Source organism: Lytechinus variegatus, chromosome 15 (genome assembly GCF_018143015.1).
Source record: "Lytechinus variegatus isolate NC3 chromosome 15, Lvar_3.0, whole genome shotgun sequence".
NCBI lineage: Eukaryota > Metazoa > Echinodermata > Echinoidea > Temnopleuroida > Toxopneustidae > Lytechinus > Lytechinus variegatus.
Window position 1 is genome coordinate 19318863 of NC_054754.1, and position 22710 is coordinate 19341572.

Sequence of the window (22710 nt, forward strand, 5' to 3'; positions counted from 1 at the left end):
AAGAAAGGGTATAGAATCAAGATACAAGTCACTTTTCTCATTCAGTGAAGAAAGGGTAGTGAATCCAGATACAATAGGAACATTCCCATTCAGTTTAAATTCAAAACCCTGTTCACATTCACAACACGAGAATCAAATACACATACACTGTAGGTGTGAAAGATCAAGTGCTAGTTATAGACAATCTCAGTCTGCGATGAAAAGGAATTTCCAGGCATGAAAAGAATGATTACAGGTCTATCAATCATCACTTGCAGTATCAGAGCTCTGGATAATTACTTGACCGAATGATCATTAGCAGTGTATGATTACATTGAACCTTTGGCGCCCTTTGCAAGCCAGTATCAGGTCAGATGCATCAAAGGCTGTTTATAACCAAATGCAAACATGTACGCATATATGTAGATACATCAGGGCTCCACACTAACCCTTTTTTTCTACTGGTCCGATCTGATCATATCAGACCAGTACATACCCATTTTTTTTCATTTTTACTGGACCAAACCTAAAATTTACAAGTTCTCCGAAATCAAGGAAAATATAAAAAAAGACTTGATATTATTTTGCTGTCTTTTATTGAGTTTTGTTACTCCCCCCAAAACAGTACACACACACACAACATAATTCATAGAACCATTTTTTGAGACACCTGAGCCTTTTTTTATAATCTACAAAAGAGAAGAAAATATATTTTGTATCAGTTAGATATAAACTTACTGGTCAAGTCGGACCAGTAAATGTGGATTTTTCTGAAAAGTTTCTGGCCCGACTGCAATTTTGACCACTCTGGTACCATCGGACCAGTGTCAAATACTGGACACATGTGTTTGTAACAGACAGACATCAGAATTAACTGAAAAGGTTCATCTAATTTGCGTGATGACATGAGAAAACATGAAAAAGGATTTTTTTCTCAAGAGATCAGGGCCCAGTCTTACGAAGAGATACGTTTGATCCAATTGATCGTAACTCTATGAAAGTCCATCACTGTCATAATTTTTCTACAGAAAATTTGCAATATGTTCTTTGTAAAACAAAGGAAAACACATAAAAATGTTTAAGAAATCTATGACTTTATGGATATACATTCATATCTAGAATTTTGTTTGAACAAACATGCATTCCATATGTTGTCTTTGCTGGCTTCCGTAGTTGCGATGATCGGATTAATCGCAACTCTTTGTAAGACGGGCCCCAGGAGTCCGTTGTATAAAAGTTACTGTCACGGAAAAAAAAAAAACTCTGCCTGTTTTAATGCTACATGAAAATTCAATGAAACCTGTGATTTTGATTGGCTGTTATTATTGTTACCATGGTAGCTACCATTTGATAGCAAAATGACTATAATAGTAACTTTAATTAAATGGGGCCCAGAACTGTCTGTGAATGTGAACATTGCAGATCCCTGGCTCTCTTGGCTTTTTCACCCTTAGAACATGTTCTTTTTTTCAAAGATTTGAAGTTAACAATATAATCACATTCAAGCAAATTTAATACTTTGTTGGCTGCAAATCGTATGTCAAAACATGCTAAAAACTCTGCACATCCATTGAAATCGCTTGAATGCATTCTTTCTCATCCACGATTCAATCAAGCCAGCCTGTTTTCATTACTGGTAGTACATTCCAACTACCTTATAGGGTCAAATTGTGAATGATGGATGGTGGATGGGTGATCGAGGTACTAGAATAAAGTGTGGATAAAAAAACACTAGAATGCTACATGTATAAATGTGGCAACTTCCTGTGTTTGAATTTTGATAACTGTTGAAAATCAGTAATCACTTAAAGTACGCCCTTGGACCTTTCCAAAGAAGAAGTGGAACAATACTGCAAGAGCATCTAAAAACATTTAATGCTGCTCAAGTTGTTATAGAATGTTTTATGAGGTCCCTTTCTATTTGGTGGTATTTTTAAAAAGAAATTTTACTTATGGAATAGGTAAGTCCATTTTTTATGTGGGAGCTTTTCAAAGCAAATGAACAAACTTCCATGCCACTTTCCTGACATACGCGTACATGTAGTAACATATACATGTAGGCCTACATGGATATGTAACCCATCTTGATGATGCTTTACAGTTTTAATCTTATACATTCATTTAAACACTAGTACTTCTACCAAAGAATAACAAGAGAATCAAATGAGCTCCTACTTCTACTACTACTACTCTACAACTACTGACACAATAAATGTATTAGAATTATCCATGACAAATACATGTAGCAACTCCTGGTATTACTGATCAAAAGATAAAGATAAATCTATAATTGGAAGCAACTAGAATAGGTTGATCAGCTGTACTTTTAAGTCAATTAATTATCATATACCACAACTGCCCATGCATGAAATAATGCAAAAGAAAAATACTAGGCTTACCCAAAACAATAAGATTACTGTACATCCAAATAGAGCTACGATTCCCCCTTGTAGTCTTTTCTGTAGCTGTCTCTCCCCATGTCTCTGAACTTAATAGGATCGCATCTGTCGGATCCATCATCCTTTTCACCCATCTTACATGTATCTATCGCACAAAGATGCTGTGCTTTGAGGGAAAGTGTAGTCTCCCACTACAGACCTTTTGTTGAGTACAATACATGACCATTGAACAAGGGGTCTTATCTTTAGTCTAACATGGTGTTGAAACTTGAAAGAATCGCATGTCAATTTCGGGTGAAAAAAAGATCAATCCTAATCATAATGTCATGAAATTTATTGAAATTTTTATGCAACAGGATGTTAAAATCTGTTACAATCAACCAATAAATCACTTGTAAATTTTTATTAGAAATCTGTGATTGATCACATGCTTTCTTGCAACATCCTCTACGACTATCATTGCCTTTGTAGTATCCAGTTTCAGCTGCAGAAATTTTCTTGTTTCAACAAAGATAATACAAAGAATATGAACATGGACATTTCATAAAGATTCTGCAGGATTAGACTAATATTGTGTGGGTGCCTATGTGTGATATGTCAGATCGTGTAAAGTATATTGGCAATATGAACTGCAGATGATAATGATAATTGATATTCTGCTTTTGTTAATGCATTTGAGAGAATTAGCGTGTTGTGTCAAACATACAAAAGAAGGGATTCCTTGAATTTGATAAGGTCCAAGATTTCATTTAACACTACAGGTTATACCAAAATGAATTATTTGTTACATAATACTCATTTGGTTTTTGTAGCATAATTTCTGGCAAATACAAAGCACTTTTTATTAAAGGTCATGACAAGTTTCATGACTTATAGATAAATGAGGTAATTAAAATGTTTCTAAATTGGAAGAAGTTTGTTTACTGGTATACAAGGATGAACTTGTTATGCTTCCCCTTTCCCAACAGTCACCCCTTGCCCCTACATGTACACTGTACCACAGTTGGGGGAAACAAATCCTAATTGTTCAAAATCTATTAATGTTTTCACTTCTCAAAAGTTACAAAGGGTCAAGCATGTCTGTACATGTACAATGAGGAAAAAAAGAAAAGATACTTTTTCAAATTTTATTCATGCTACAAAATTGTATATGCGAGCTCTTAAAGGACAAGTCCACTGCCACAAAAACTTAATTTGAATAAAAAGAGAAAAATTCAACAAGCATAACACTGAAAATTTCATCAAAATCGGATGTGAAATAAGAAAGTTATGACATTTCAAAGTTTCGCTTATTTTTAACAAAATAGTTATATGAACGAGCCAGTTACATCCAAATGAGAGAGTTGATGACATCACTCACTCACTATTTCTTTTGTATTTTATTATATGAAATATGAAATATTTGTATTTTCTTGTCATTGTCATGTGAAATGAAGTTTCATTCCTCCCTGAACACGTGGAATTCCATTATTTTAACATTTTGTGCTTCAGGCAAGGAGGTCCTAATCATCAAATTTGTAAAAATTGAAATATTGTATAATTAAAACAATAAAAAACAAAAGAAATAGTGAGTGAGTGACGTCATCGACTCTCTTGGATGTAACTGGCTCGTTCATATAACTATTTTGTTAAAAATAAGCGAAACTTTGAAATGTCATAACTTTCTTATTTTACATCCGATTTTGATGAAATTTTCAGCATTGTGCTTGTCTGATTTTTCTCTATTGATTCAAATCAACAATTTTCTGAGGTGGACTTGACCTTTAATTTAGGAAATACTTACATGTATATACACATATGTATTATGAGGTGTCAAAATGGTGACATTTAGAGGGAGGCTCCAAACAAAATGGGTGGTTTCAGACTGCCTCGAAGTTCGTCAGTTCCAGGTATTCTCTGATCGGGAAATTTACCCCGGTCAGAAAATACCAGGTATTTTGGTAATAAATGTGAAAGCAAACTATGGGTAATTTCCCCGAAAGAAAATACCCGTTATTAAAATAGTAGGTACTTGGCGAAATTACGAGAACTTTCGAGGGGATTTTTCTAAGGTCGCAGGTATTTTGGCAATGTGAAAGCGATTTACGGCAACTTTAAGCCCAGCGTGTCGTTGAGCGCGGGTGCCGTGGGTGGCTGCTGGGCTAGTGATTTTGAATCTCGCCCTTTGCCTGCTTATCAGACCATACTGCGCATGCTCGTAACTTCAGGAACTTATCCCGAAGGGTGTGTTTCAGGGCGGTGTGAATGCAGGATTAATGGGTATTTTTTGGCCTAAAGAGTTCTCGTAATTTAACGGGGATTCTTCTGATCGAGGCGGTTTGAAACCACCTAGTGTGTACGGACGCCATGGGTATGTATATACATGTATACAGAGAATGCTGTGGGTCAAATAAGACACTGATATGGGTCACTCTCTTTAATCCTCCTAATGACGTTCAGAGATCTTGACAAAATAAATTTTTGTGATGACGTCTATCACTAATGACCTATTAAAACTGCAGGCGGCTCGGCATGCTTGCAGTATCCAACACAACAGTCCCAGTGGGTGCATCCATGGAATTGGTGTTGATTTACATGTACATGTAGTCCGTAAGAAAGGTTCATTAGTCAAATCGCTTCACTCGCTTGTGACTTACAGATTTATGATACACCCACCCAGACTCCATAAAAAACAAATGAATTCATCAAATAGTTCATTCATTATTCATTTAAATTCAATTGCTTATTAAAATTCATTCATTATTTATTTACATGTACTTATTTATATATTTTCTATTCATTTATTTATTATTACTATTTTTATCATTCTTTTTATTTATTATTCAATATCAATTTCTCTTTTTTTATCTCATTTCATTTTATTCTATTTTTTATTATCATTTTTTCTTTATGGGGGGGGGGTCACTAATCATACTATCAAATGACAAAAAAATACTTGGGGAAACATATACATGTATGAACATGTATGCCAATAATGCCATATTCACTTTAAAGATAAATTCCAGTATTGGTAACGATCTAAAAATGACTTTTTACAGAATCTAATATAATGACCACCCAAGTGTCTGTTTGTATGAATAAAAAATATGTACCAAAGGATTCTGGAAGAAATTGTGTAATAGCTGAGAAATAAGCAAAATAAGCGCGGATTCGGTCACTTCTGTGGGGTCTTTATTCAAGCAATAATAATGACTGTCCCGCGTGTGCCTATCTGTGTTGGTGATCTTCAGTGTGAACATTTTTCAGCGTAGATATAAAGATTTCACAAAGTTCTGTTTATGTAACTGTACCAGATCTAGATCCTCGATGATATACTGACAATTAAGCCTGGTTGTACAGACTTTCTCATGAAATCAGTGTTTACTGCAACTACTGGCATTTCTCTTTAAGTATGCCTTTCTATAATACAAGAAATGAAACTTTAGGAATTCAATGCAGGATGCCCCTTGAGCAATCATCATTCTCTGACCATAGGTTCCCTGTTAGATGATACAGAGAAAGGAATGCTTGTAATGCCATCTCTGCAGGACATCACCATCCATGCATTCCATTTAATTTCTTGTTTGGTACCACTGGGAAGTCGGTCCAGTTCAAAGAGGACAAATGTGTCCAGATAATAAACAATTATGAATAGATATGATGATCTTTAAAGGCTAAATATTACTGAGAAATTACGATTCAGAGGGGTCTCTTGCTAGTATAGCTCCTGAAGTCCTTGGATCTGGTTGGATGAGAATTAATTTGTTGGTGAAAATCACAGTTCAGGTCCTTCACTATTACCATCATCACCATCACTATCACCATCACCATTACTATCACCACCAGCAGCAGCACCACCTACATCATCATCATTATCATCATCACCATCATCATCGTCGTCATCATCGTCGTCATCATCGTCGTCATCATCGTCGTCATCATCGTCGTCATCATCATCATCATCACCATCACCATCATCATCACCATCATCATCATCACCATCATCATCTCATCATCATCACCGCCATTGTTGTCATAACCATCACCACTAACTATCCATATCAATACCATCATAACCACCACCACAACCATCATCATCATCACCACCACAACCATCATCATCATCACCACCACCACCATCATCGTTGTCATCATCCTCATGTACACACACCTTGTCCTTGGACAAACTAAAATGTATACACTGCTAGATTCAAGACGAGAACTGCCTTGACAACAACCTTTGAACACAAGAGACAATACAAACAAATTGACAGCAGTATCAAATTCAAAGACTGCTACATGGATAAAAGAAACAAAGCTAATTCTAGTCATATACAAATGACAGAAGTGGCTAGGAAAACAGAGAGCGTAACCGTTGCAAGGTCAAGATGGGCGTCAATTGCCACCTTGGACTATTCAACTAGAAGGTCAAGCAGGTGACTATCACAATAAATCAGGCCTAAAATAGCACAGTTGGCATGTGAACAAGGAGGAAACAATAACTATCCCATTTTAAATTTTGTATTCAGGTCAAAGAGGTAGAAAATACATACACCATTTTCCTGTTTCAATACTTATAATTCAAGATACTGAACTATTTTGTGAAATCCCCCCCCCCCTGTAGATCTCTGCCATGCTTTCAGCAGCAAAAAAGATAACAAGATGAGCTGGTGGTAGAATTTGCTAGCAACAAAGTGGTTAGAAGCACTTTCTTCCTTTAATAATGTTGCAATAAATTACAAAAAATATGAATGTAATTGACATGTACATGTAAATGTCAGTTGACTCATTATACATAATGATATTACATGTAGTCTGCATGCAGAGACTCAAATTCGACACTTTACAAATTACAAGTTTAGCATGGAGATTAGACTCCCAAATCCCATTGGTAGAAGCAGCCATAATAAATGAGCAAGGAGCTTGAAATGAGTGAACTACTGTATGAATCTACATGTAGTCTCTCATTTCAGACTCTGCAATATGCACTATGTGAAAACAAAAATCCAAGGAAATGTACACTATGAATATACACTATACATATACACTATACACTATGAATATACACTATGAATATGTTCATTATAATACCGTATGTTGAAAATTCTGTATTAAATGTACCAATGAAAATCATGGTTAATTCCCATGAATTACATGTAAATATACAATAGATTCTACTCTCGTTATATCATTTCCAATAAATGTGTATCAATCATGAAGACACTTCCATAACATACAGCTTCGAGCAGGATCATAGGACTGATTTCAACACTTGATTGCATAGATCATTAAATGCGATCCAGCATACAAATTAAATGTTTGATAATTTGCTACATTATATGATATGGGCTACAGGGCTCTCAACATCTAGTCTGCTGGGCAAACCCTTCACTCGAGTTGAGGGTCTGAAAGTGCAGCCTACTCATGCCTTGTGTACCGAAGGCCCTCTCGCTCAAGCCAGCAAGGTTTGCATGTGCTAGTCTTTGCATGGAGGCACACTTGTTGACCAAAGTTCCAATCAGGGTCTGTGCCTGCAGACTACTCAACATGTAGTCTCCACTTAGCACAGTGGGCAAGGCAAAGATTACAAATATCAATCAGAATACATGAAAAATATGCAAACTATATTTCATTGTTAATAATGAAATTCCTAAATTGAAATACCTCGAAAAGTCATTTTGCCCAATTCATCGTGGGCCCGGCAGCCACTGTGCAGCGCCAGATTGACAAAGCTCTATCCCTTGAATCATTGAACGCTAAACAGGGTAGCAGCAACTCCCATCGTTTTATGCCTTTTTGTCTGACGCGGCCCGGGATTGAACTCCCGACCTCCCGGTTGTGAGACGGATGCTCTACCAACTGAGCAAACACACTGGTACAAATGTATGTACATATATTGCTTTATGAATTATGAGGCAAGACGTGAAATCCATAACCCACGCAACCATGCAAACGGATGAATGTCAAAATATTTAGGATTTTATAAGGGAATGGGGATCCTTCTTACCATCTTGCTGTTTTCACTGGCATACAGTCCCACTTTCCAGCCCGGCGTCACGTTGACTGCAAGAGAAACAGACAACATCCACATGTCAGTCTATCATGGATTTGTGCATTATCCCGACCTTGGGTTCTCATAAACTTTCAATGATCCTTGACTTTTAAGAACTTTCTGAGAGCTACAAAATCATTTCTTCATAAAAGATGTGAAGTTGTCATGGTCTGGTGGATACCCTGTCTTTGCATGATTAGGTGCAGGGTTTAAATCAGTGTATTTTGGCAAGAATTGGGCTGTATTTGCCACACTCTACCCAGGTAAGGTATAGGTACAGTAAATAAGAATATCAGGGGTTTCTAGATAAAAGCAGCTCTCAAGGTGACATGCACATGTAAAGGTGTTGTGGCTCAGTGGATAAGTCTGATTTTGAGCCACAAGGTCTGAGGTTCCAATCCCACTGCAGCACTTGTGTCCTTTGGCAAGGCATTCATCTACATGTACATTTGCCACTCTTCACCCAGGTGTAATAAATGGGTACCTGGTAGGAAGGAAGTCCCTGAATGCTTGAGCGCCCGATCATGGTAGCCATGCTTAAGTCGGGGTATTAGTATGCAGCGCTTAGAAACATTTGTATTAAGCGCTAAATGTTGCATATTATGTGCTTGAAAGTGTCTCACAAAGACACAAGTGCTAGTATCCAGTAAAGACCAGTGTTATGTACTCAATCATAAAGTTAACATGATCCCAAAAGTTTGCCAAAGGACCTTTTAATAATCATGTTAATCAGATGAACTTACCACTTTGTGAAGAGCTTGGAGGGAACTGCTGCTGTGGCATTGGTCCCTGCTGTTGAGGACCTGGGAACGGCATTGGACCCTGTTGCTGAAATGCTGGACGAACCCCCTGGTTCTGCTGTTGAAATGGCATCTGCTGCGGATGTGGCATTCTCTGTTGTTGGTGTGCCTGGCCGTATTGCATAGGAGGTGCATCATACTCCCGATGCTGCTCCATGCCCATAGGCTGGTTAAGCATTGGTTGATTCATAGGACCGTGGTTAGGTCGCGCCCAGGGGGGTTGGTTGCCCATCATGTTATTACCCATGGGCATGCCTGGACCTTGCATTCTTGGACCGGGACCAGGACCGCCCATATCATGCACAGGAAACCTAGGACCATCTCGGTGCATCATGCCCTAAAAAGAGAAAAAAAAGATGTCTGTCAATGACCAGTTTATATATTCAAGAATTCATTTGCTTCACTTTCAGGAAAGATGGTGGGAAATCAATACATTTAAAATTGTATGACCAAAGAGGCACAGGGTACAATGTAATTCAACGAAACATTCCCTCCTAATATGAACAGAACATCTGTGAAGAGTGAAGACCCTACATATGAATGAAAGTTCTGTAGTAACCTTGGTGAGTGCCCAATACCCAAGTACACTTGGAGCAGAAGTTGCAGTTCCTATAGAAGGATATGTTAAAAATCCTGTAGGAGATATTGCAGTTACTGTAGAGGATTTTGCTGGTTCTGCAGAAGTCATTGCAGGTTCTACAGAAGACTTTGGTTTCAGAACACTGTTGTCCAAGTCTTCCATGACCAGAAGCCTTCAAGAAGTAAAAAAAAGATGAGTCAATGGGTAATGTAGCGAGTCACAGGGCTTTGAGATCAAGGTTCTCCTGTTGGACTAGAAGACCACAGTGAAAAGCATCCAAGGGAATTGGTCTAGAGAAACAGTACTGCTAATAGCAAACATACAGAAAGTCTTTCTTTTCCATGGACCAAGGAGCTGTTAGAAGCTCCTTGTGTTAGAAGCTCCTTGATGGAATGGAATACTCTCCCATCAAGCAGTAATTACCACTTGTTCACACTTGGTCTAGATAGCCAATGAGAGTAGAAGTTTTTCCATACAATAAACTTTGGCTTTGTGTGATACAAGTATTTAAATTCAATACTGATACTCAGCACTGGATCTTCCACTTATGAAAAAAGGTATGCTTTCAATTTTCAAAGCCAAAATAAAACTTGGCTACAGAGCAGTGCATCTTCAAATTGCTTTGTAAGACTGATTTGTTCTCCCCACTTCAGAAGTCTTTATCAGAATTCAAAATAAGATTGTTGAAAGTTGACAACTAACAAAAAATGGGTTATTCAATAAAAACAAACAATAACGAATACTTCTACAGTGTCCGTTCCTGCCATATGAGGCATTCATTGGCATTGTTCTCACTCTAATAAAAAACACAATAGGGTCTAATGCCAAGGGTGCAGTGGTTGTGGTCAAAGAGTCTGAATGGTGAGATGTGTCGGAGAGTGGGAGATATAAAAACATATACAGGGTTAACTCCGACGTGATCAAACTGAAGTTCCCACAGAAGTTTCAAAGGAAAAAATCATCTCTACATGGAATGTCAAGTTTATAATGCATCCTACACAGTCATGCAATGTTCTGATTGGCACTCCTATAAAGTGCATTAAAGTCACCGGTAATCAAAATTCAGAGAGCTACATGTAATGTGGGAATATTATTGATAATTTATTACAAACCAGAATATAAAAAAAAGCATCTCCTATAAATCTTGCTATCATCCCTAAAAAACACACAATAGGGTCTAACACATGTACATGTACAGTAGCTGAACAAATTAATCTGGAAAACACCATGCCTATATATTCGGTCAGAAAAGGGCAAGAAATACTTTTTGAAGTTATGTAATATACAAAAGCGATATATTACATAGAATATGACAAAGAAATCACTAAGATGTCGAGAAGTTTCATCTCAGCCTTATCTGCCAAAACTTGAAAGAACAAAAAGGAAGAAACTTAGACAAGTAAAATAATACATACATGTATTGTTGCAGTCATCATGAAGCAATAACGCTACAAAAAGGTGATTCTGAGATATTAAAGTGCTTCAAAATACTTTCACATAATACAGTACACTACACGTATGTAATGTTATTTTTCCATCATTTGAAAGATAAGATTTTGGATATTCTGACACTGTACCAGAGCTACCAAGTCTCACGCATTGTGCGTGAGACTCACGCATTCAGGGTCCGTCTCACGATCTCACGCATGGCACCCATTTTTCTCACGCATCGGGACCCGACAGAAAAAAAAGAGAAAAAGTAGCATTATTCGGCAGATTATACGACTGGCCGACCGCCTTCGCGTCTAGCCCGGCAAGGGAGAGACGAATCAAAAGTGCAGTCAGCGCACAGCTAGTACGTGATACGATGCGATGAATAGCGTGCATCTCATGGTTTTGAAGCCCATATCTCATGCGCACGCGCACCTTTTCGCAACGTACGAGTGTAAGTACTGGCCGCGCGCGCACAGAGACGTCGAGTCATGAAAATCTCACGCATTACATTTTTTTGAACTTGGCATCTCTGCTGTACAGGTATCTATATTCTTCTAATGAATCCCATTTTCTTGAAATTAAACTGAAACTTAGGTTAAATTTTTATAGTTGTCAGTTTGTAAAAACATAATCCAAAGTAACACGCGAGAATATTTCACAAAAAAACCCAAACAATATCACGTTCGAGTCACCATCTGTGTACAGCATAAATGTACATGTGCATGTATGGAATGTAAATGAACATGCATCTAGCTTTCCTTGATACATATAGAGCTCAAATTAAAGGAGAATGAAACCATTGGAACAAGATAGCTTGTGTGAAAACAGAAAAATCAAAGAAACGGATCAACAAAAGTTTGAGAAAAATTGGACAAATAAAGTTATGAGCATTTGAATACTGCGATCACAAATGCTATGGAGATAGCAAATTGGCAATGCGACAAAGATGTGTGATGTCACTTGTGAACAACTCTCCCCATTACTCTAGTATATATTTCACTAGAATTGCCTCTTTTATCACATCTATCCATAAATCATGTGTTCTGTCTACATGAGGGCATGTAATGCATATTTTTTTAAGAATACATCATGGATAAAGAGTTTGTATCATCATAAGAAAAAGCAAAAAGAGACATTTTGAGGGTATTTTATAGTCCAACAAAGGGAAAGTTGTTCATCAGTGACATCACACATCCTTGTCGCACTGCCAATGTGAGGATCTCCATAGCATTAGTGATTGCAATATTCAAATGCTCATAACTTTCTCATTATTTGTCCGATTTTTCTCAAACTTTCTTTATTCTTATTCTTTGATTTTTCTGTTTCTACACAAGCCTATTTGTTCCAAAGGTTTCATTCCCCTTTAAATATACATGTAAGAGAATGCATATTTTGGTTTTATAATGAAGTGACATTTTAACTACATGGATTGCTAAACATATGGGATGATGACCTACATTGAACATGTGGGGGGGGGGGGTTCAATGCCTCAATGCCAGCAGAGCTGAGCCTAATGGGATGGCAAAAGTATTTGTGAAAGTGAAACAAATTTCAGAGAATTCCATTTTCATGAATAACCATCGTAACACAATGAAGCACTTTTTAAAAAAGCTTTGTCAGGTTATTCAAGACCTATTTCTAATTACAAAAAATGTAAAAAGTGACAAAAATATGATTTTTCCTGTGTCTGCCAGGTTCATGTTGGCAATAACGATAATCAGATAATCAAAAACTTTTTTTCAAACAGGCACTGTTAATTGTTAAAGATGCATGTGACTTGTGCAACTACACAAATACCTACATATAATCTTTCAGCAACAAATGTATGAAGAGTCGCTTGCTTTTCTTAATGCTTGATCACTGAATAAGAACTTACATGTATCCTTTGCAATACTAATTTTATTGATTGTTTCCCTGATTTTTCTGTTTTCACACAAATTGTTCCAAGGGTTTCAAATTTCACTCTCCCTTAACCTCACATTCTGTCATTTTATTCTCTCATTATCTAATATTATTATTTCTAATAATGTAAGCCTAAAAACTATTCTCATTTACAGTACATGTAGGGTGAAAATCTTTAAACCAGTTAAATTGTTTAAAAGGAGGATGAATATCAACCAAAGAGATTAGTGAGTCCGAGAAGAAAAAAGTCTAAGACAGAATACTTTACATCAAATTGTCAAAAGATAAGAAATTCACATACTTGGAAAGGGGGGGGGGGGGTAGGCAGCAGCAATTCCGATAGTAACTTAACATTGTAAGGTAGTTACACATGGATTTCTCTGGCTATATGCTAATTTGTCTTTTTTTTACCCCCCCTCGAAAAAAAAGAAGAGAATGGCAGAAAAATTAATCAGTCTCCTCTCCTACATACATGTACCATTAGGGCTGTATCGATAACGTCTTTATCTATAGTTCTGTCGAAAATCGCTTGTTTTTGCCACTTAGCGATAACCTTTCTCTCTTAGTTTATAATACCCACTACTATGTAGGAACACAGTGATTTTCCGAGATTTCATGGAATTCACGGTGACGGCCCTTTGAAAGTGTCTTTTCAAACGGAAAATCACGGAAAACATATTTTTCATCAAACTGCACAGAACAGAAACAGAAATTACTAACAAATCTCAACAAAATACTAGCCACAAAACACGATCTCAACCCCACTTCGCTATTATTTTTGGTCGAGGGGGGTACTCAACCAAAAAAGTGGTAGGTATGTGCCGTGGGCTACACAAAAAACGGGGGCTTTGGAGCGGGCTTATTGAAAAAAAGGAGAATCCTCGGCACGGGCTTTGGCACTACAAATGTCTGTGAAAATGGGGGTCCTTGAACCGGTAGCCTGCGTGTGAGTGCGTACATGCATCCCTATGGAACGGGTATACATTCGCGCAGAGGCAATGATCGATCAGCGCTCTGCAGCCGCTTTTCACCAAAATTGCAGCTCATTGTAGCAGAACTTTTTATATATTTTTATAAAATCGAAGAGCCCCATCAGGATTTTTTTTGCAATAATGGCGGCTGCATGATCCCGAGCCGTCTGTTTCCGATGGGAAATGAAAAAAATTAAAATGTTGAATTAAAAAAAAATCCTCGAAACAGACGGCTGCCAGCCGTCTGTTTCAACAGTAGAAGCGCACGGCCAATATTGGAGACTGTCTCCCATGAGAGAGAATATCTCCAATATCAAAGACTTTTATAAAGAATTTAGGTATCCAATTTTAGAGACAGTCTCTAGTTTGGGAGACCAATTTTCTTTGTTTACATTTGCTTCAAAAGGATTACCTTGGCGGCAAATAAAAATGTGGTAAGCAGATTCCTCTAGTTTAGAAATTAACTGTCTACTCTTGTTTGTCTAAGGATTTTTGTTGTCATCCACACACAAAACAAACGGGCTTCTGACCTCAGTGGGACAAAAGTTTGGGTGGAAAAATCATGCTTTTGTTAGTGTTGTTTCTTTTTTTCTTTTGCAAGTCTCCAATATGGGAGATTGTCACCCTTATTGGAGAGAGTCTCCCATATTGGCCGTGCGCCTCTACACTAACTGTTCAAGTTTTTTTACATTAAATTTTTTTTTTAACTCTCTCCTCGTACACAGACGGCTCGCTGCACCAAAACGGGGAAAATAAACTTAAAAGGGGAAAAAACAGTGACTTACTTCGGCTGTCGCACAACTTCACTTCGCTGTTTTATCCGAACTTAATACATAATAACATAAATATATTATATGGCAGGGCTCCACACTAACCCATTTTTCTACTGGTCCAACCTATTCTTGTCGGACCAGTAGATTCCCAGTTTTTCAAATTTTTACTGGTCCGAACCTAAAATCTACTGGTCCCCAAAATAAAGAAAACATAAAAAAAAGGCGCAAGTTTATTTTTCTAGCCTTTCATTCCCCCCAAAAAGAAATAAAATGAAGGAATGAAGGACAAAAGAAAGCAAGACAGAAATGAAGAAAGAAAGGAAGGAAGGAAGGAAGAAAGAAAGAATAGAAAGAAAGAATACAAGAAAGGAAGGAAGGAAGGAAGGAAGAAAGAAAAAAAGAAAAAGTAAGGATAGATGTGAAGGAAGGAAAAATGGGTCAACAATTAAAGAAGAAAAAGCTTTTCAGAAGAAGAAAGCATTTTAAGTGAATTTTTTGAAAAATTAATAAATTAATTCGCATAAATTAGAATAAAAATTGTTCTGGTCAAAATTTCACAATTCTGTGTACAGGATTGGTGAACCTCATGAAGCTCTACCAGATGGAAGCAAAAAATTCAAAATCGTTAAACAAATAAAGAAGCATTTTATGTGAATTTTAGAAATATGCATAAATTAGCATTAAACTTGTTCTAATAAAAATTTCAAAATTCTGTGTACAAGATTGGTGAACCTCATGAAGCTCTTCCAGATGGATGAAAAAAAAATCAAAATCGGTCAACAAATAAAGAAGCATTTTATGTGAATTTAAAAATATGCATAAATTAGCATAAAAATTGTTCTGGTCAAAATTTCAAAATTCTGTGTAGAAGTTTGGTGAACCTCATGAAGCTCTACCAGATGGAAGCAAAAAAATCAAAATCGGTCAACAAATAAAGAAGCATTTTATGTTAATTTTGAAAAATGTGCATAAATTAGCATATTTAGTGAATTTAAAAATTCTGTGTAGAAGTTTTGAATGCCCCACCTAGTGCTATCATATAAAGCAAACAGAATTGAAATTGGACTTGAAATGGCGAAGTAGTAGCATTTTGAAATTGTGGACGGACGACAGACGACGGACGCCACGGCATAAGCTCATCTTGCCCTTCGGGCTGGATGAGCTAAAAAGAAAGACTGAGACAAAGAAAAGAAGGAATGAAAGAATAAAGGAGAGAAAGGAAGCAAGCTTAGCAGTCAAAAAAAAGGAAAGGAAAGGTAAAAGGATAGATTTAACAAAGGGAAATGGAAAGAACAAGACAGAAAGAAAGGAATGAATGTAAGAGAGAAAGGGCTGAAAGAAAGAATAAAAAAAAAAACAAGGGAAAATAAATGATGGATGGAAGGAAGAAAGAATCAAAGAAAGTAACAAAGAATAAAGGAAAGAAAAGGGTAAAAAGAAGGAAAGAAAGGAAGAGAAGATATAGGATGGATGGACTCAAGAATTAAAGAAAGAAAAATATCAAAAAAGAAAAAAAAAGAATGAAAGAACAAATTAAAGAAAAAAGGGGAAATTAAAAAAGACAGTAACAAAAAAATGAAAAAAGAGAGGGAAGAAACAAAGAAAGATTGAAAAGAAAGAAGGAAAGAAAATAGGAAGAATTTAGCTAAAGCTATAATCATAAATAATTTATCAGTTTCATTTTGGCTCAATTCAAAGAGCTACGAAAGACAGAAACCGAGTGTATCAAAACACACATAAATGCATATGTGGGGCTATTACGTATTCAGACGATATCACTCGAAACCCGATCTGTTTGAACCAAAACAGAAGTCAAAATTTCTTCTTTTGCTGCTTACAAATGACAAAGTTACTCCAATTTTTAGGAAATATGGACATTATAAGAGCCTTCTAATATGAGTTGAGCTATGAACCGTGAATTTTGACAGTTCTGTGAGAGATTTCTGCCAGAGGCAGAGTTTAGCCAAGCTTTGTTCGTGCAGCCAGTAGAGAATTTACCACGTGGGTTGTGTGGCTGGCTACGCTATACACTGTATGCTACTCCAGTAACACGTGCGATTCATTCTCGAGTATTTCTGAAAATCTACTACTAGGCTAGTACTGGCCCGACAGCAATTTTTACCGGTCTGGGACCGTCACTAGTGTCGAGCCCTGTAATATTTGGCCATTGTCATGGTTGTACTTGTAGCCTGTAGTGTAGACAGATGGAGCTAGAACGAAGTTTAGGACTTCGGTCTCTAACTCTGTTATAACTTATACTAAGTGAGTTATACTTATAATTTCATTTGCCTTTTTCTAGTTTGAACTTTGTCTTTGATGAGTGGAGCCAACAATGTCCATGCATGCCAATGGCAACGGAATTCAGAATCAGACTGAGGAACAACCAACATATTAACAGAGACCGAAGCTTTTGGTCTAGTTCTACTGATCATGGCTTGTTTCACTGAGAAAGTTACATACCGGCTGCATTTCTGAAGGATGAAATAGTCCAGGCATTCCTGGCCCTGGACCACGGGGACCTGGCAGTGGCATATCCACGTCGTTCCCACGGGCTGGTCCTCCGAGGCGCTTCTCCTTCTTCTTGGACTTTGTCTTCGACTTCGCCTGCAGCCGAGGCCGAATCAGTATCGCTGGCTTTTTATTAGGCATACAATCACTAGTTGAGCTTTACTTGATCTATATGTCGATCCTCATTGGTTAAATGGTTAATACTGCGAATACTAGGCGGAAAAGGTGCAAAACTAACGATAGATAAAATATTTCATGTGGAATGGAGTCAAGTTTACACGCGGTATGTTGCGTGTTAAATGTAAATTGTCTGTCACGTCGCCATTTGCAATTTACTGTACGGTACGGTACGGTATCTTTGACTTCCCACATGTACATGGAAAAAGAAAGTTGATACCGACCGGGCTCTGATGGAAGGCCGTCCCGGAGGCCGTCCAGGCTCTATTCAAACAACCAGTAAGGGATTCCGGATAGCAGTTTAAATGCAGTCTCCTTGCTCTAACTTAAATAAGAGGCATTTAATCCCTTTGTTGGAATCCTCAAATGGGCCTTTATTAGCAATATCCATAGCCCTTACAAGGGGAAAACACAAATATATTTTTCTTGCACTATCTGGGCTAAGGCTTGGTGCACTTTGCCCCACTTCTACCCAATTGTTTTGATAAAGATTTTTTTTCCAGTCTTCATCACTTAAAGCATACCTGAGAGAGGTGGGGGAGGGGGGGGGGTTCACTCTCACAGAATTTCAATGCCCTTTTTAAAAAAATAGTTTTCAGAAAATTTCGCCCCATCATGTGAATATATTTTTATCCAGATATGTTACCAGTCATCCATTCAATAAAATACATGAAGTGTGTGTGTGTGTGGAGGGGGGGGGGCATTGTGCCTTTCCTCTCCATTGCACATACACCACCCCTAGTTCAATATAATTTGTGATAAACACAAGTCAGAAAAAAAAATGACTACATACATAGGGTGAAGGTCTACCCTTGCAATGGCAGATAGCGGCAACCAAACCCCATGGATTTTTTTTCAATGGCAGCGCTAACGGCAACCCAACCCTATGGATTTCTTTTTCTCTCATCAAAAATATTTTGATGTTTGGTTTCGAAAATGGTGACAATTGACCACTAACTATTTTAGTTTTCAGAAACTTTGAAATGAGAAGACGAGACAGGGGCGGTGGAAGATTTTATATTCCTTTATTCAGCTTTCACTCTACATACATCTCCTTCCCTTCACCTCTATCTGTCTCTGTTTTCCCCATTTTGTCTCCCTTGTCCCTTATGCTTTCTCTTTTTTCCCCATCTGCAGTGGAATGAACCAAAGTTCAAGGGGACTAGATTTTAAATGCGACACACCATCTATGAAAAATGTGAGACCAAAGCAAGAGGGCCCTAAAACAATGTTTATAATGAAGTACTTATAACTATGTGGCATGTACTATATCAAATTCCCCTGATATAGAAAGAGAGCTAAATGAAATATTAATGGATACAATCCCCCCCAGAATTTTGAGAGGTACCCTGCCCCCAGATGGCCAGTCACACTAATGACTTTACAAGTATACATAATCCACTTTTCTTCCATTAACACATTCCTCATTACATCCCAATTGCATGTATCTCAGTTACATAAAACACTTCATAAGATAATGACAAAACAATGCAACAGACAGATTTTCAAACTTTTGCAAATTGACAAATTACCTCTTTATTAATCAGTACTTTCAGTAATGTCCTCATATTATCTTTATCATATGATCATAATAAAGATAATACCAATAATTATGATGCAATTAAGTAATTTTTTTCACACTGCAGAGTTCTCGAGCAGAACGAGTACATCTGAATCATTGTGTGCATGAAGTACTTGTTTAGACGAACCCTATGCCTTATTCAGGCGTATCAAATCTTCCCGTCAGTATCTCCTTATCCCTTGAATAAAAAGTACATTAAAAAGAACAGGGTATAACATATTGAAACTCTCATTATATTATTGTAGACACTTCAGCTTTTATTAGTTGGGGGTGTTTCATATAGATTTAAGTATGACTTAGAGTCGCACTTAAATGCTGACGCATATATGATATAAAACATGCAATCTTATTGATCAATATGCAGTCGTGCGCATCCTATTGGCATGATCTGACCAATGTGGTGATGCCTTTTATACTGCACGCAACTAGACATTTAAGTACAACTCATAAGTCGTACTTAAATCTTTGTAAAACACCCCCTGGGCTACTAGTGCCCCTGCTAAACATATTATATGTATGTCATCCACACCCTTTTCCATTCATAAGTCGTGTTTCTAAGTAGAAAGATGGAATGTCCGATTATTGAAATCTTTGGTATGACTTGGCCAGTGTTCAATGAGCTAAGCTAATCAATCCATTCGTCTGGTTACTGAAAAATAACTTAAAGATGGCCTTGGCATAATTTGTGGAATCTTATCAGAAAAGAATAAATCAAATTATCCCACACATTCTGTTGGGGTGACACTTGGGTAAATTGATGCCCTATGCTACACTAGTTAATAATGATTCTGATGTGAAGTCAAGGAAAAGTTTTTAAAGTAAATCATGAAATATACAAAGAGATTAAAAATTGGTGGTAACTGAGTAATGACAACTTTCTCACTAATGATTTCACAAACAATGGTGAAAATTCAATCAAGGAAAACAAGAAAGCCTTATGTAGAATTTGTGATGAAAAAAACAAACAAATAGTGATCATGTTCACTACAGTGAAATAAGCTAACAACGATACATACTTAATAATTCAAACTTATGATACTATTATGTTCTCAAAACCTTGAAAAAATCTGTAATCATTACCAACATACCTCAGTTATTTATGGAAATAATTATTTTTCATAGTTTGTCAAGGGCCCTGAAGGCATAACCTACATGTAGGAAATGATATATTTGTTTTTACCTTTAAGGAATAACTTTGTAACTGTCAAAAAGGCACAAGTCGCACAGCACTACTATTTTTTCAGGAACAAAAATGAAGCATTACAAAGTGAAATTAACAATATTGCAACATCTCATTTGCAGCATTCACAAATAAAAAATCTGACATGTTTATTGAAAAAAAAATTCCCTGAATTTTGTCCCAATTCATACAGGCACATCATCTATATTCTATGTTGGGTAATTCCATGACATTTTTTTTTGTACCTTGGTCATCTTATAAGATACCAACTACATGTATACTGCCAACATTTTATACAATATATTGCATGGCAGTGTAGGACATATATGTAAATATATCTCGACCAAAAACAAATACTGTTATTTCCAAAATACACACACAAATTCCTGAATTTTAATATCAAGACAGACAAGTATTAGAAGCAATGTCTTTTTTTGTTACTAATCTAAGACACAAATGTATCTTTTCAAAATTTTTTTAAAGTAAAGCTCAAATACGGATGCTCTATATAATCAAAAGCATAAAAAAGTAACGTGATACAGACTTGGCCCTACTCCCAAACAGTGAATGTGTGCATTTTACATAAAGATAATCAACAGATACTTACTGTTAAGAAAAAGAAGAAACAAGGTTTATAATACCATATTTTTCCAGACATATAATACATCGAAAACTGGCTTCAAAAGCATCTTACTGACAACACAATCCTCATATTTTCTTTAAATATAGTATAATCTCATGTATCTAATATATCTAATTTGTAATCAAAATATATATTTTCATAGATTGATCAAATGGTTGTCAACAAGATGATATCAGTAAAAGTGGTTTATTTTATCTCAATTCATTTTATATTGAATATTACCAGCATGGATATAACATAATACAAGCAATCAACTTTGTCCGATAGCAATCAAGTGAAACCTTTATGTTAAATAATAAAACATGGTATAATTTTGTCCAATATCAATCTGAGATATATGTGAGATCATCAGGCATTTCTCTCAGTTTGCATGATTTCTCAGTGAATTAATTCACTCTAATTGCATTAAGTTTACTATCTGAGCAATGGATGACAACCTTGAGTGTCATAATCGGGTTATTTTTTATTTTTTACGATTCTTTTGTAGCCCCTTTATACTTGGCACTCATCACAAAGTCATAGTTCACTTTAAAACATAATGTCAAGGTCTTAAAATTGATAACTGCGATAGGTAACATGAAGACAGAATCAATCTATTGATTGATCTATTGCAAACCACGATCTACAATTGATTGATAAGTAGCCCTACACAAATTTGAAGCATGTGGTATAAGCCAAATACATGTACTATATAGCAAAGCACATTGTACTACCATGAAACATGTGTATAAACCACATGTAGATCAAAAAGGGTCTTAAATGTGGAAAACTATTCCAAGGAAACAAAACTTGTGGTCTTTATAGACAGGCCCCGTAACACAAAGCTTTGCGATTGATCCTGGAGCTGATTTCCACGATTGATTTATACACAACAATCAATGCAATCAATCATAGGAATCAGCACCACAACAAATCACCAAGCTTTATGTTACGGGCCCCTGATGTAAGTTTCTCCATTAAGACAGGGTCGCGTATCTTTAACCCTGGACCCAGTATGAAGCTTTGTAATTGATCATAATGCTGGTATCTATGATTGATCATACACAATAATCAATGTAATCGATCAGTCTCACGATCAATCGCTAAGCTTTATGTTACAGGGCCCTAATGTAAGTTTCTCCATTCAGACAGGGTCATGTACTGTATCTTCAACCCTGGACATCATAACATAAAGCTTAGCAATTGATCATAAGGCTGATATCTATGATTGATCATAGACAATAATTAATACAATCAATTGTACAAATCGGCACTAAGATCAATTGTTTGGCATTATGTCATGAGGCCCTGATTTGACTGTATCAGGATAAGATGAATTGAGATGTATGCTGATGAGAAATCACTCTTCGTTCGTTTGGAGAATGATATCAAAGGAGAAAGGGATGAAGGCGTATCCTTCACCTTTGAAGAACTTGCTCTGGAACTCGACCCTGGAAAGAGGCAAGACGTAATAAATACGAATTTAATGAGTATTCCAGCATTGCTAATTCATCTGATGAGTGCATGTCAAAAAGCTTTAGTACATCTGTGTTCAATGTTATTTTCCATAATTCATATTTTCAAGCGTATGTTGTAAATTCATGGAGTCCATAATTTAACTTCAAGCCAATAGTGACTGAAAAGTAATCTTGATTGTTTTACTTCATATAGTATAATTTTATTTCTCTAAGGTGCATTGAATGTCCTTGGAGATCTAAAATGCACTCTGTAAAAACTAAATGATTACTATCATTATTATCATCATTATCAAA

General features: G+C 36.5%; 2 protein-coding genes across 4 annotated transcripts in view; both read right to left on the reverse strand.

Moving 5' to 3' along the window:
- The window catches only part of LOC121429139 (trichohyalin-like), a 40498-nt gene extending 22764 nt beyond the window's left edge, over positions 1 to 17734 (reverse strand). For 2 of the 3 annotated variants that reach the window (XM_041626062.1, XM_041626061.1), the window contains exons 1-3: positions 17330 to 17734; positions 9153 to 9546; positions 8365 to 8420 (exon numbers count right to left, since the gene is read on the reverse strand). In XM_041626062.1, coding sequence (XP_041481996.1) covers positions 8365 to 8420; positions 9153 to 9546; positions 17330 to 17518 — 639 coding nt within the window. In that variant the 5' untranslated portion in view covers positions 17519 to 17734. The remainder of the gene's footprint in view (positions 1 to 8364; positions 8421 to 9152; positions 9547 to 17329) is intronic. The other variant, XM_041626060.1, reaches the window with a different exon arrangement.
- Positions 17735 to 19065: 1331 nt separating this feature from the next.
- The window catches only part of LOC121428854 (V-type proton ATPase 116 kDa subunit a1-like), a 39982-nt gene continuing 36337 nt past the window's right edge, over positions 19066 to 22710 (reverse strand). Inside the window, exon 19 of the mRNA XM_041625719.1 lies at positions 19066 to 22389. Within this exon, the coding sequence (XP_041481653.1) occupies positions 22299 to 22389 (91 nt within the window). The 3' untranslated portion in view covers positions 19066 to 22298. The remainder of the gene's footprint in view (positions 22390 to 22710) is intronic.